Here is a 14,844-nt window from a genome sequence, read left to right as displayed (position 1 = left end):
TGTGTGTGAAAAAGGGATAGTGTGTATGTAAGGGAGCTTGTTTGTTTGTGAGAGAGGGAGCCTGTGTGAGAGTGTGTGTTTGGTGTATGTGCGCGTGAGAGAGAGGCATAGCTAGCCTGTACGAGGGGGTGTGCGCGCAGGAGAGAAAGAGATGGGAGCCTGTAAGAGGGGGTATGTATGTGCACTAGAGAAAGGGAGCCTGCATGTGTATGTGAGAGAGAGAGAGAACCTGTGTGAGGGGCAGTACTGAGAGAGGGGTCAAACTTTGGGAGTTAAGATAGAGTGGAAGGGATTGAGCCTAGAGGGGGAAGGGAGCAGTAGTAGCAGGTGGAGGAGTTGGGGCCTGAGAGGGCAAAGTGAAAGGAGACTGGGCAGGGGAGTAGGGAGAGAGGGTGGAAGTGACACTCTTACAGTGAACTTCTAGGGAAGTTCTGTGCAAAATATTTTAAACTCAGCATCTTTAAGTAATAACTTTTTTCTGTATTACATTTTAAATTAAAGACTGTCATGTATATTGTGTTTTGACCATTATGCAGAATGTTACTTTCTTTTTGCGCTGAATTACCCCAGGAGTAGAATGTGGAAAATGCATGGCCTGTGCAGTTGCATAGGGTGCTATGTACGCGGGGGCGCCGCTATGCTGGCACTCTCTTCCCCCACCATGTAGGCAGAGGAAAGAGTGAGGACACGGGGGGATAAAGTTGCTGGGCAAAAGGTAGGGGTGGGAAGAAAAGGGGATGCTGTGCTGGAGCCAATTGCCCTGTATCCAAGTAGGGCATGCTGTGCCAGAACTGCCTCCATGGAAGTGGGAAGGAGAAGGGCACCAATTTCAGTTTTTGCACAGGGTGTAAATTAGCCTAGAGCCAGCCCTGTACAAGCATGTGAAGATTCTTACAAAGGCACTGTACAAAGTCTCTGCTATTGGAGAAATTACTTACCTGATAATTGTGTTTTCCTTAGTGTAAACAGGCGGACTCGGGACCAGTGGGTTTATGCTCCCCTGCCAGCAGATGGAGATGGAGCAAGTTGACATCACAGTATACATAACCCTGAAGTGACCCCAGCCTGCCAGTATTCTCCCCCTATGGGGATTGCTTTGAGCTTTTTGAAAGGAGAAATGTGAAATTCTAAGTTCAGGAAAAGAAAGCCCCGCTCTCCTGCGGTGATACCTAAAGGTCCCTCCCCCAGTTGAGAATTCCTGAGGCAATTTCCATGGTCCCTCAGAGGTGTGCCTTGGTCCAGTAGCTGGATTTCCCGGCATGGACTTAGCTGGGGTTGGGGAACTGGGCAGCCTGGCATGTTGAATGGCCCCGGTGGGCTAGGCCCCGCACTTAGGGGTTTTTTTGCACACCTTGTGGTAGGCAGCCATTTTCGCGCGGTCTTGTGCGTGTTCTGCTGCCCTCTATAGGCCCTCGATGCGCAGAGTGTGTCGGTTCTTTGCACGCGTTGTGCTCTTGGTTTTTGGGCGCACTTTTTATGTGCACCAACTTTTTTTACGCGCTTAACTTGGCACACAGGCTGTGAGTGCGCCTTGCCGTGCTTTCTTGTAGGTGCTTATTTTTTTGGACGCATTTCATTTTTGAGTGGAAGCTGCTCAGACACACATTTACTGCAGCGATGGTGCCAGTAAGCAAGAAGCCTAAGCTTCTACCTGTTTGTGTTGCCTGTCATATTAGGGCTCCTCAGCCTGACCTGACTTCTAACCTGTGTCAATGCTGCGCTGCTCAGACGCTCGGGGAGATTTGTCTTCCTCAGATTTTGCTAAGCCTGGCTCTTCCCATTCTGATGATGGGTTGGTCACGGTCTTGACCAGAGGGACGCCAGATCTTGGTTCTCCCTTGACAGACTCCTCCGCTGGCGAGGGCAGATCTGTGGGACCAGTTCCAGTTCCTTCTGGGCTTGGTCTAGACCCGGCTGCTTTTTTCTTGGGTGGATTTTTTTCAAGGCTTACAAGCCTTTCTTCGGGTGCAGTCCTCCACTTCCCCCATTTCTGTCTGGTCGGACCCCCAGCCGGTGGCTCCTCCCTCTTCCAGAGCTACGCTTAAGCACCAGAACTTAACTCGGTTCCCTGCGTGTGTTCCTGACAGGAATCCAGATGGCATTGATGAGGAGGCTGATCCGGATTCCCTGGAAGATGGGGAAATTCCTCCAGGGCTGGAACCGTATTGAACGGTTCTCTCTTTCTGACACTTGCCATTTTCATTGTATTTGAATTTCCGGTGGATTTTCTTTGTTGTTAGCGCCGCCCTCTGTGAACAAACATAATTTTGAAAAAAAAGAAACTGCTGGCCCTCATTTCCCAGACTTTGAAACAGCTGGGTGTTCCTGGTTCAGATCTTATGACAGAGCCGAGGAAGAATCCCATTTTGGTTTTTTTTACAAAAAGCCTCTGGTCCCGAGTCCATCTGTCTACACGCTAGGAAAACATTACTATTCAGAATACTGAACTTACACAGGACTTTTAAGCAGTCAATGCACACATGCTGTGCACTGCCATGTGGAAGATCCTCAATTTGATCCCCGAGATGCATTTGGGGATGTAGGAGAGGCAGCACTCATAGACCTCTGGGGTGGGAGGTGTAATCATTGCTCTAGGGCAGAGGTTCTCAACCGGTGTGTTGCCACACTGCCCGGTCCCCTGCTGACCCAGCTGCTCCCCCTTCCCAAGCGAAATAGGTCCTGTGCCCGGGCTTTAAATGTTGATAGCCTGGGCAGAACGTGGCAGGGCAGCAGACGTCAGCGGCACTGGTATGCTCTCTTCTTCCCGTGCCCCGGAAGAGGTGAGCAGCAGGTGCATGCGCGGGAAGAAGATACCATGCTAATGCGGGCAGCATCGGCCCAAAGAAAAGAAGAGAGGCGCGACCTGAAGGATGAGCAGCGCAGCTCGGAGTAAAATGAGGAACAGCGTCAACCCTTGCGGCCAATGGGACGCCTTTCTCCGCGAGGAATGAAAATGAAGGAGGTTGCTGCTGCCTTTAGGGTTGGGAGGAGGTTGCTGCTGCCGATGGTTCGGGGGGGGGGGGGGGGGGGGGGGGGGGAGGAAGAGTGAGTGAATGAGCAAGCATGTATGTGTGTGAGTGAGATAGCATGTATGTGAATGATTGAGAGCCTGTATATGTGAAAGAGTATGTGTGTGTGATTGAGAGCTGGTTTAGGTGAGGGGAGTATGTGTGTGTAAATGAGAGAAAGAGAGAGCATGCTTGTAAGCATGTGAATGAGAGTCTGTGTGTGAGAGAAAAAGACAGCATGTATGTATGTGATTGAAAGCCTGTATGTGTACGCATGAAAAGACAGACAGCATGTGTATAAGTGTGTAATTAAGAGCCTATATACGTGAGAGAGAAAGAGCATGTGTATATGTGAGCGATTGAGAGCCAGTGTGAGAGAGAGAGAGAGAGAGAGAGAGGAGAAAGTTTGCAAGCAAACCATCCCTCCTCCTACTAATTCAAAACAATCTCAGGGCACCTGGAATTCAAACGTTCCCAAGTAGGCAGAGCAAAAACATTTTTTATATCATTATTTTTCATTACTGGGTCTTTGTGTCTGCTATTTTGAAATATTTTATTGATATCTAGAAATTTTTTATGAGTTTTTAATTATTGGATATTCCATTCATCAGCTGTTTTGAAATAATCTGTTCTTTTTGTTAGTATGGTTTTACTGCTACTGATTTTATATTTCTTGATTTGTTTTATAAGGATGGGTGAAGTTTCTTTTTTTTTTTCCTTTGTTACACTGCATACAGAGACTCTGGCTTGTTGCAGTTTCCAATTCAGATTGTCTGCATGCTTCTAGTTATGCGTTTTGGTCTCTTTATTCTTTGTTAGGTGAAGGTCAGCACATGTGATTCAGGTGAGGTTTTCTGCTGGCGTGTAGTTTCTGTGTAGGGCTCTATAGCAGCCTGGCTTGGTCTGTTTTCCTAATAGGAGGTGTATTGGTGTCTTAAGGCCTGGTGTAATATTTTCAGTGTTGCCTTTTCTTAGGTAAGGTGGTTACTGTTAAGTGCTGGAAATTGGTGCTGTTTTGGTGTGGGATGTTTACTATTTATGTAATTTCTGTTCAGACAGAATACGCATTTTTTCCTTGTGTCATTTTAAACAATAAAAATAATTACCGGACCTTTATTTTTTATTTCCGCCGTGAATTATAATGAGCAGTATGTCACACATGTGAGCGTGGTCTGTCACGATAGGAAAAAGGTTGAGAACCACTGCTCTAGGGTGACCTGTTTGATTTGCTTTTATTTAGGGATCCTGCGGCTTTCTCCTGCTCTTTTAGGCCTCCAGTTGGAATAAGAGCTGGGATGCTGGCAGCATGAGCCTTCATACATAACTATGCAGGGATTCTCCCCATCCCCCCATCCCCAACGCACCTATTCTAATTATTGCAGTGGGAGTCCTTTGGCGGGGGGCCCTGCACCAGGGCTCCTTCTGGAAGCCTGTAAATACAGGCCCTGCATTAAGCCTCTAGTTTTAGAACATCGAGCCATACACGCAAGAAAAATCATGACAGTGAAGGGACCAAAGTCATTTTTGATTGTTGACAATTTAACAGCTCACAAGAAACATTTGAAAGAGAACTTCAAAGCAAGCAAAAAAGCAAAGTTTTCAGGATGTACATAGTAAATTTTACCACTCACAATACTCAACATAGTAAACCAGCAGAAAGTGAGACATTTTAAGCAGCGGTTTCCTTCTACTCATTCAGAAGCAAGGGTGGCATTATGAGTCTTGCTTCACAACTACCCAGGGGTTTTTCTTCTATTTTATACCCCACTCCTTCCCCAACATATCGTGTCTGGTCATTACAGTGATGGTCCTGGGCCGGGGCTCCTTCCAGAACCCTGCAAGCATGAGCCCTGAACCTGACCTCCAACTGTCACACTCAAGCCATGACTATGTCGCCCTCCTTTTACCCCCCCCCCCCTACTCTTATCCAACTCCACCCCTGCTTCCACAGCATCCCCAACTCAACCTCAAAAAGTTCTGCGTACAAAACGTGGCTGCAAGGGTCTTGACTAGCTGCAGTTTCTCGGAATGTATCGCCTCGTCTTAAAGCAATTCCACTGGCTTGTTCTTGCTTTCAGACATACATGTTAGGTGTAGGCACTCATATTTAAACTTTTGAACAGTCATGGGCCATCATCATACTTTGCAGAGCACTTAAACCTGTAATAATTCTGCCCCTTATCTACAGCCTTCTAGATGCCCCGACTCTCTCAGTGGCGAGACAGGCAGGAACAAGGGATAGGGCCTTTTCACTGACGGTACCATTACGGGGGAACACACTTTCCCCAGATGTAAGTCAGTGCAGTAACGATATGGTCTTTTAGACGGGCTGTGTATTTCTAGGAAGCCTTCACCAAGTCTTGAGTTCTATTGTAGCGTTACAGAAACCCCTAGGTCAGTTTTATAGCTATTGTAGTGACATGAAGGTATGTCTTATTTATGGGCACGAAGCAATTTATTTTACTATATTTTGTATGATGTAACTATTTCACTTTTTGTTTTTTATTTATAATTTTAAGGTAACATATTACAATAACACATCAGTATGTATGTAAACCAGTGGACATCAAGAAGCCGCCAAACAGAGATAAACAGCAATGCAAATAGCCAACATGAAGATGAAGTGTTATATTGTACAATAAAGATCTCAGTTTCATTACCAGAACAGTTTTTGTTATTTGTTTACAAATCCCTCCCTATCTCCCCTTCCCCCCCCCCCAAACCCTAACCCAAAGCCTAAGTTACACCTCAATGTTAGGATTGCCAGTCTTCCCAGGGTTGCCATTGAGCAGAAAATTTTAATAGCTGATTGTGGCGAACAGCGGCAAGCTTATTTAAGTAACAAATCTTAGTTATTCTTTGATGCACCAGTCGGATAAGTGGTGGTTCCGCCTGTTTCCAGTGATAGACTAATTCCATTTGTGCTGCCAGTATTATTTGATAAATAAGATAATTATGTGGGTATTTTGCTGGTGCTAATGATATATTGTGTATATATTGTGTATATATTGAGAAAAAAGAATGCTGGCTCCTTGGGAACACGAACCCCTGCCACCTCAGATATCAGCTGTATCACCCCTTCCCAATAGGAATCCAGTTGGGGGCACTCCCACCACATACATCCCGATACCACCACATGCTCTCCAGCAATACACAGACAACCTGTTATAAAAAGCGATATAATTTAGCTGGCGTGGCGTACCACCTGTAGAGCATCTTATAGCCATGTTCTATCAAGGAAGCTGAAATGGAGCAACGCCTAATGGAAAGGAAACATTTCTTCAATTGTGCAGGTGTCAGAACTATCTTGAGGTCTCCTTTCCAGTCCCTGATATGTAGTGGTGCATCCCGGATTTCCCCATTCAGTAGGGAATAGATCCGAGATATAGTTTTTGTAATGCTATCCGAGTAGTCACAAAAACCTTCAAACAAGGTCTGACACTTGCCCAAATCTACTTGGACTAGTTTCTGTGAAACGTAAGACCTGATCTGGCAATAAAAGAAGTGGTCAGATGGTGGAAAATGATATTTCTGCATTAGTTCCAAAAACTCTAAGAACTTACCCTTTTGCCAAATATGCCCAAATCTGTAGCATCCACTCTTCTCCCGCCGAGCTGCCCTAGCCTTAGACATTCCTGGAGAAAAGTCCAGATTATGGAATATCGGCGTACTCAAATAGTATTTCCTGTCTCCCACCAATTGAGATTTCCAGCGATCCCAAATTTTCAAAGTGAACGCTATGGTTGGAATACTCTTTAACAACAGCTGTCTGGCCGTGCACATTAACCATACTTGAGATGCCGGAGCTGTCCCGGATAGAAAGCCCTTTTCCAACTGAATCCACCGTTTACCACAGCTTTTAGCATGCCAATCAATTACAGGGCGTAATTGTGAAGTGACCTAGTACCATTGTAGATATGGCACTCCTAGACCTCCCCTATCTTTGGGAAGGTACATGATTGAGCATTTAATTCGGGGAGGACGTCTTTTCCAGATAAATTGGGAGGGTCTGGAATAAATATCCCAGCCTAGGAAGAAGTCCAACAGTGATGAGATGAGATTCTCAGAGAAAGAAATGTAGTCCAGCAAAAGACTCATGCCCCTTCAAGTATTATAGTCCCCAGCTGGAGAGGAACCTCCCGATTGTCTTCTGAGGCGCTTGCCTCCATGTTGGACTCGTTGCAACCTCTGAGATTTTTCTCCAGTGGGATGAGAGGGTAACATGCCGTCCAGTTTTTCTCCGGACTTCAGAAGAGCTGCTGCTTCTTCTACAGGCTTCACTTTATTTGTCACACCCTGGATCGTAAATTGAAGTCCAAATGGGAATAGCCATTTATATCGGCGATTATGTTTTCTCAAAATTTCTAGAATTTCTTTGAACTCCCACCTTTTCCTAATCGTGATGGCAGATAGGTCTCAAAAGAGTTCGATTTTCACCCCATGCCACTGAAGATCCTTAATTTGGCGTGCGTGGCACATGATCTTTTCTTTCGGCGCATATTCATGAAAGCACATTACTATATCTCTCGGAGTGTTGCTTCTAGGTTTAGCTAGTGCTCTGTGTGCCTTCTCAAGGTTAATATTGGGAAGCTATACATCTTCATTGGCCTTGGATGTAACAAGAATAAAAAGACATATCTTTTACAATTGTTTCACAGTTCAGGTAGTCTTCCTCTTCAGGGACTCCTCTAATTCTGAGATATATTTATTTATTTATTTTGAATTCTTATATACCGACATTCTTGCAGGATTTACAAATCATATCGGTTTACAATACAACAGAACAATTGCGTCTAAGGCGTTACATTAAAAACATAGCGTCAAAAGAATATAATAACAGAACAATTTACTCACCTGGAACTGTTTTCCCAGGTCTTCTAGCCAAGCTTGTTGGTCAGCAATGTCTTTTTGAAGGTGAGCAATGCCTTGCTGAGTTGCTGTTACTGTGGCCTCCTGTTCGCTAAATTGCGTTTCCAGGCTGTCAACACGATCTCCCAGCACAGACACTCGCGCCTCATTTCCCCTGCTATTGACCTGATTTCTTCTTTTAGGGACCCCATACCATCTTTTATCTCCCTAAACCAGCTGCAGAAATCCTCCCGTGTGATAGCGGGGTCCACCAACGGAGGCAGGGGAGAAATGCAGGGCAGCGCGCTTACTGACGTTGTTGGCGGGCCTCCAGGCTCCTCCTCATCTAGGTTGGAATCCTGCTTGTCCGGCGCTGTTTCATAAGAAAATTGCCGCAGGTCGGCAATTTTTTTCCCGGAGCGACATTTCTCTCTTCCTGCTTTAATAACGCTGCGATTCGGGTGAAGATTATGGACGGATTACCAGCTTTAAAAAGGGATGCTTAAATTCTCGGCCTGGAGCTCAAGGATCAAGTGGCCATCCGAGCTTGTGACATCACTTCCCCTAACTGTATTTCACTTTTGTATATAGATGCTGTACATTGTGCTGGGCAATGCAAATTAGGAGTGCAATAAAAAAATTGAAATAATCTATGAGGAAAAGGAGATTGAGCTTGGTCAGTTAGCTTGCATGCTCTTTTGCGTAGTGTCTATCATTTAGGAAGAACTGTTAAAGATTTTGTGATATGTTTTAATGTCTGCACTAAATATTAACGTTTGCTGGTACAAGTTTATAACACATTGTAGGCATCAGAGTTGTCTTGGACTGAGGGCTACAGTCATTCCTGGCAGAGCTTATGGCAATTTTAATTCTGGTAAGTCACATGCTTGGTAGCTTCCTGTTTGCACTTTGAGCATGCTAAAATGGCTATTAATAGATGATGCGCTAAATGGTTTTGAAAGCCTGCTAAAATCTAGTATTTATAGCATGTGAACCATCATAAAAAGACTACCATTGATTATGCTACTTCTACCTGAGCACTAAATATGGGGATGATGGGTTACTGTACACATTATGACCATAGAAAAAAGAAATCAATACATGTTAGATATAAAGATGGAGATAGAGTGTACCTTCATACGATGCAGGTTCTGCTATCGTGTCTGTGAGCCTCAAAAAACGGCTTCTAATCATTAGGTACCTCTATGGAATGGTTAAATTATGTTATAGTCCACAGGTATTGCACTTATCTTATGCTCACACAGTCCGTCTCGAACCACCGACACCAGGGTGTTTCGGAGCGAAGCTCCTTCTTCAAGGGCAGTATTTATACTGGGAGAGACTGTTAAGACATTGTGGAAATCTGCATAACATGAAAAAATATACCATAACATTCATCCTGGAATTATTGACTGTTTAGTCACTTAATGCGGTCACTATGAAACTGAAGAGATACATACTTGCAATCGCGGCTGTTTCTGTGTTGTGGACTTGGCGTTAGTAATGCGGTCAGAAGTGCTCCGCTATAAAATGCATATAGAAAAGGACACTTTTTGAGGGTGTCTTTAGTGGAGGCAAAGCTGCCTTGTAATAGGTAAGGAAGATCAAATCTGGATATCTGGACAAAGAATACTTACTGTATTTTTGACGGCTGTCTCTGAGCGGCTCCTCTTACTAACGCGGGAAGCCGCACTGATGCCGCCATATTTAAAGGGGATTCCTCCGAATCAAAATCATGACGTTTAGGGGGCGGTGCTTATGACGAGTGAGCTGTGATTGCTAAATCAAATCATTGTGAGCCACTCTATTTTGTCATTGAGCCCATCTGGTTCCAAAGTGTTGAGGCGATGTATCCATTCATTTTCTTTTCTGTTGAGGATGTTGACACGATCCCCGCCTCTCCATGAAGCGCGGACGTGCTCCAATATGGACCAATATGGGAGAGACTTAACAGTCTCTCCCAGTATAAATACTGCCCTTGAAGAAGGAGCTTCGCTCCGAAACACCCTGGTGTCGGCGGTTCGAGACGGACTGTGTGAGCATAAGATAAGTGCAATACCTGTGGACTATAACATCATTTAACCATTCCATAGAGGTACCTAATGATTAGAAGCCGTTTTTTGAGGCTCACAGACACGATAGCAGAACCTGCATCGTATGAAGGTACACTCTATCTCCATCTTTATATCTAACATGTATTGATTTCTTGTATTAAGTATCATGTTGTAGATACTGGGTCTTATATTTCACATTATGACCATGGCATTTTTTAAATCAGGGCTGTTCCTTTATTCTTCAGCTATACTTTTGTTTTGAGTGGGTTAACTCAGAAAACTGTTACAAACCTAAAGGATGCAAGGAGCTACCAGCACCCCCAAATCTCATTACTGACCTGAGCAGCAATGACCTCCCATTTAACAGACTGTAAAGGTATCATACAAGCTCAGTAAGTGAATGCCACGAAAGAAGCTAATCCTGGCCCATAGTGATGCATAAATGTATACCCTTATTTCAAGAAAAAATTAGAAATAAACTTTCAGATATTAAATATTCAAGGTCTGCAAAGCTCCAGTGACTACCTCTAATCAGGACCATAAGCAAACAGGACACCAGTTTGATTTCTGGCAGTTTAATACATCTGGGACTGATTTTAACAAAGCACTGCCCACTATATAGCTATACCTGAAAGTAGCGTATATCTGTTTCTCTCAACCTTCTGTATGCCAGGGACCAGCTTCCTTAAATTATGTAGATCGGTTACAGTGCTGCAGGGAGTAGGTTGGCCTCCTATAAAATTCAAGAGTGGGAATGCAAGGAGGATATACCCCCTCCCTCCACTTGATCTTTAATCTCATAGGTCAGCCCTATAGCTGGTCCTTGTCATTTTAATAAGTTAATTATCCTGTTTAAGGAAAAAAAAATTAAGAAAACAAGTTGCTCTTATTTTAAGAGGCCCCCCTCCTACCTTCCTTCTCCCAAAAAGCCATCAGTAATGTCCTCAGAAAAGAAAAAAAATGCCTTCCTCTTCCATCCAGTCAGCTATAGTTGTTATTAAAAAAAAAAAAAAAGTAAACAGTCCTCACTCTCTCTTTTTCTCCCTCCCACCAGCTCACCATTACAAAATATAATAAAATAATAAACCCCTCCCCTCCGTCAGCCAGCAACACTACTACAATTAATAATGTCACACTGTGGACTTTTTTCCCCTATTGGGACAGGTCTACGAAAGGAGCAACTGCAGCAGAAGGTTAATGAGCCTACATGAGACTGAGTCAGTCTACTCCACTCAGGCCTTATCCCCTCCTGGCTTCTGTATGAGAAACAGGGCTAGCTCATTAACATTCAACGGCAGCTCTTCCCCTGTCAAAGATGGGATCTTGGGATCTGCAGAGCAGGAAGGGTTAGGAGGGTTCTCGGCCTGTGCTGCAGGGTGATGTGCAGCTATGGGTCAGGTCTTGCTTTCTCCTCTTCCTCCTCCAAACTCCATCACTCTGCAGACTGTCAGATACGCTGCAGAGGCCTAGGGTTGAGAACACTGGTGTATAAAACATGTGTCGTCCCCCCACTCAAACCAAGACACCCAAGGGAATACGCAGGTGTGCTAATGATAAACCGGTCTTCCCTTCTTATTACTTCACAGAAGATGTCAACAAAAGTTGACAGGAACCATCCCTAATCTGACAGTCATCATTCTCTAGGGCACAAGAACTTCTTCAAACCTCCATTTATTTATTATTTAGCATTTTTATATACCGAGGTATAGCAGAGTTGCCTTCACTCCGGTTTACAATTATAACAACCAGTTACATTAAAAAGTTTTAAAACATTAACATTTAACAAGCTGAGAACTGTCATATAATCCTACCTAATAAACGAAGGTTGACCGATGTGCCGCAAATGCGCAGTAGAGAGCAGCTCTACTGCGCATGTGCGGGCAAGGACGTCGGTCTCAGAAAAAAAAAAACAACATGGCGACGTCGGGTGGCAGCGGCGGCGTCAGGTGGCGGTGGCGGCGGTCAGTAGCGAGGGAGGGAGGAGAGAGAGGGAGGGAGGGACTGAGTGAGAGGGAGGGAGAGACTGAGTGAGAGGGAGGGAGTGAGAGGAGAGGGAGGGAGGGACTGAGTGAGAGGGAGGGAGGGAGGAGTGGGTGAGTGTGTGGGAGGGAGGTAGGGGTGGGGAAGAATGAGGGGAGAGGGAGAGGGAGAATGAGGGAGAGGTGAGAGACAGGGATGTGAGTAAGTGGAAGGGTAAGAAGTTGTGGAGCAGAGAAAAAGGGAGTGGAGGAGGGCTGAGGGAGAGGGGATGGGATTGAGAGAGGGTGGGGAGTGACTGAGGGAAGGGGAGGGAGGTGAGAGTGAGGGGAAGGAGGCAGTGGGAGACAGAGGGTGAGTAAGACTGAGTGGAGGGAAGAGGAGGAGTGAACGTGGGGAAGGGGGAGTGAGGGAGAAAAAGTGTAGAAGGGTGCTGTGTTAAATGTAATGTAGCCCGTTTTAACGGGCTTAACGGCTTGTATTAATATAAACAAGGCAAGATATTCCAAAGGATAGGTACATTGAAAAAACTGAGTTCATGCATAAAAATAGACATCTGTAGGAGGCAGGATAAATTGTCAGAGGGGGGGATTGAATGTTAGGAGGCTATGGAAGGCTGTGGTATTATGTTTTGAGATCATTCAGGCCTACTCCAGCTCATTGTCTTTTAGCTCTATTACCGCACTGTGCCTGTACCTGTACCTATGCTTGGTCTTAGCCTTGGTAAGTAGATAGGGCATCTGAGTAAAGCTGAGGTTATTTGAATGAATATGGGACTCAGAACCAAAGCTATCTTACATTTTGCAGCACTCTGCTCAGAAACCTGTACATATTCCTTATTAAAATAATCCTCTTTCCCATGTATTCAGCCCCAGCCATCTTACCCAGCCTCCCATTTACTACTCCCTCACTCCTGCTACCTCCAGGGCATTGATCAATGCCAAAGTTGCCACCACCTTGCCAGCCGAGATAATCCACTCGCTATCCTGTAACTTCTTTATATGTCAGAGAAACTATATCACCCATTTCTCACTATCACTATCTCACTATCACCATCATTTCTCACTATCACTGCAATTAATTCTGCATCCACTAGCAAAACTACTTAAGTCTCAGAATTACCTAAAAAATAAATGTATATTTTAAATTAAAATTGACTTCTCAGATTATCAGTATGAAGTATCCCACAAAACATCAGTCCATTCACCAAATGGTTGAGCATTTGGTGAATGGGCTGATATATATATACAGATATTGAAAAAGACAGGTCTAGCATAATATTGGCTAAGTGCGAAAATGGATGTCATCAAATTCAAAAAAATCCATGAAAAGTTTTCAAAACACAGGCCTGACCCAAACAAATCAGCAGGATGTACAACAGTCCATACAGATCATAGAATTAATGCACAAAGCCAAGCTAACGTTATCAGACTATACATTCTAATCAGAGCAGAACCAGCAAAATCCTAAGCAATCCATATCCATCCAAATTATGCAAAAATTCATCAGAAGCATTTTCTAAACATGGGAAGCGAAGCAGAATGCTTTGCAGTACATTTAAAGCACAATTAAACATTTCATTCATACTATAAAATAAATTCACTAAAACACACGTGTCTTCATAGAGATAAACAAAGAGAATATCACCCAACACCTGTCCAGTGGTTTTGTTTTTACAGCTTTTTGGTGCGGGTATCTAAGGAGGACTAAGGAAAGCAAATTGATATCAATGAGGTGGCAGTAATGGATGTAAGTGCAACCCACAACCGTGTTCTAATGTTAATATTCAGGACCGGATATCTACTTGATGCTTACCTTTCTCTTAGCATCCCATCAGACATACCTATCTTCGTTACAATTCGTTTTTATTGCCCACATTTTTGCTACATGGGAAAGCAGTACACTAATAAGCTTTCAAAAGTTAGATAGCTACTTCACTTAAATTCCGACAAAGAAATGGACAGCAGACATTCCCACCTTTTGGGCATACAGCCAAGCACCTCTCACGTGCGAAGAATATGCTCCTTTTAAAGAGGAGGAAGTTTAATTGTCCGCTTTTGGCAACGGTGCCCAATATTGCCAAACTAGGCTATTTCACGCCTTGTGCCACTTTTGTTTCCCCCCGTTGGGCTAGTTTTGGACAGCCTCTATCTTGCTGGCGCCTTTCTTTGCCTCGAGCAGCCCACCCAGCAATCGCAGAGTGATGACGCATCCGCAGCAGCCAATCGGAGGTGAGAGGAAGAGCCAGGCAGGTGCAGAAGGCGACTGTTGCTGCAGGATACGGAAGAAAGAGGATAGTGCATGTAGTCGCAGAGTGATGACTCTAGGCAGCAGCCAATCAGAGGTAGGAGAAGCAGCAGGGCAATTGTAGCAGGCTAGTGTTGCTGTAGAATACCGTGTTGTTAATTTATAGATTTTTGTAGCTAGATCTAGCGACCTTTTGAACTAAGTGGAGATTTTAGAACTGTGAATGAGACAAGGAGCTGTTTTTGGACAATTTAGCTATAAATCTAGAAACTTTCTCCCAGCTCTACAATTTCCATCAGTTTCCATACTGATGGAATATATCTGGAAGCAGAAAAATGCAAGAAAGTGAGACCTTCTCTAGCTAGAATGCCCCAGAAATGTGCAAGAAAGTTAAACCACTTTTGGATAGAATGTGGCAGGAAAGTACAAGAGAATGAAACCTCCTTTGTCTAGAGTGCCATGCAAGCTAGTTCTCTCTCCTGGCGACGGCCCCCTCACTCCTCAGAGCACTCAGCTGTTTATCCCCCCGGAATCACCAGGGAATCTGATGGCATCGTGATCAAGCTCTCTCTAAAGCAATAAATAAAAAGCAGGAGTTGCAGCATTATCACATGACAAGCAGCAGCAGAAGAACAGAAGCCAAGGAGAGGGTTATGTTTTATCTTCGGTAATTTATTTTTTTTAATTTGCCATGCTGTTGATAGGGGAAG

The 14,844-nt window shown here is 44.4% G+C and overlaps 1 protein-coding gene across 2 annotated transcripts in view; it reads right to left on the bottom strand.

Moving 5' to 3' along the window:
* GRAMD4 (GRAM domain containing 4) overlaps positions 1–14,181 on the bottom strand; it is a 210,480-nt gene extending 196,299 nt beyond the window's left edge. The window contains exon 1 of one of the 2 annotated variants that reach the window (XM_029617381.1): positions 13,865–14,181. In XM_029617381.1, the coding sequence (XP_029473241.1) occupies positions 13,865–13,875 (11 nt within the window). In that variant the 5' untranslated portion in view covers positions 13,876–14,181. The other variant, XM_029617380.1, reaches the window with a different exon arrangement.
* Between the last annotated feature and the right edge of the window lie 663 nt (positions 14,182–14,844).

Source organism: Rhinatrema bivittatum, chromosome 9 (genome assembly GCF_901001135.1).
Source record: "Rhinatrema bivittatum chromosome 9, aRhiBiv1.1, whole genome shotgun sequence".
In the NCBI taxonomy this organism is placed as follows: domain Eukaryota; kingdom Metazoa; phylum Chordata; class Amphibia; order Gymnophiona; family Rhinatrematidae; genus Rhinatrema; species Rhinatrema bivittatum.
Note: the sequence above shows the minus strand (reverse complement) of the source record. Positions and strands in the feature narration are given on the sequence as shown.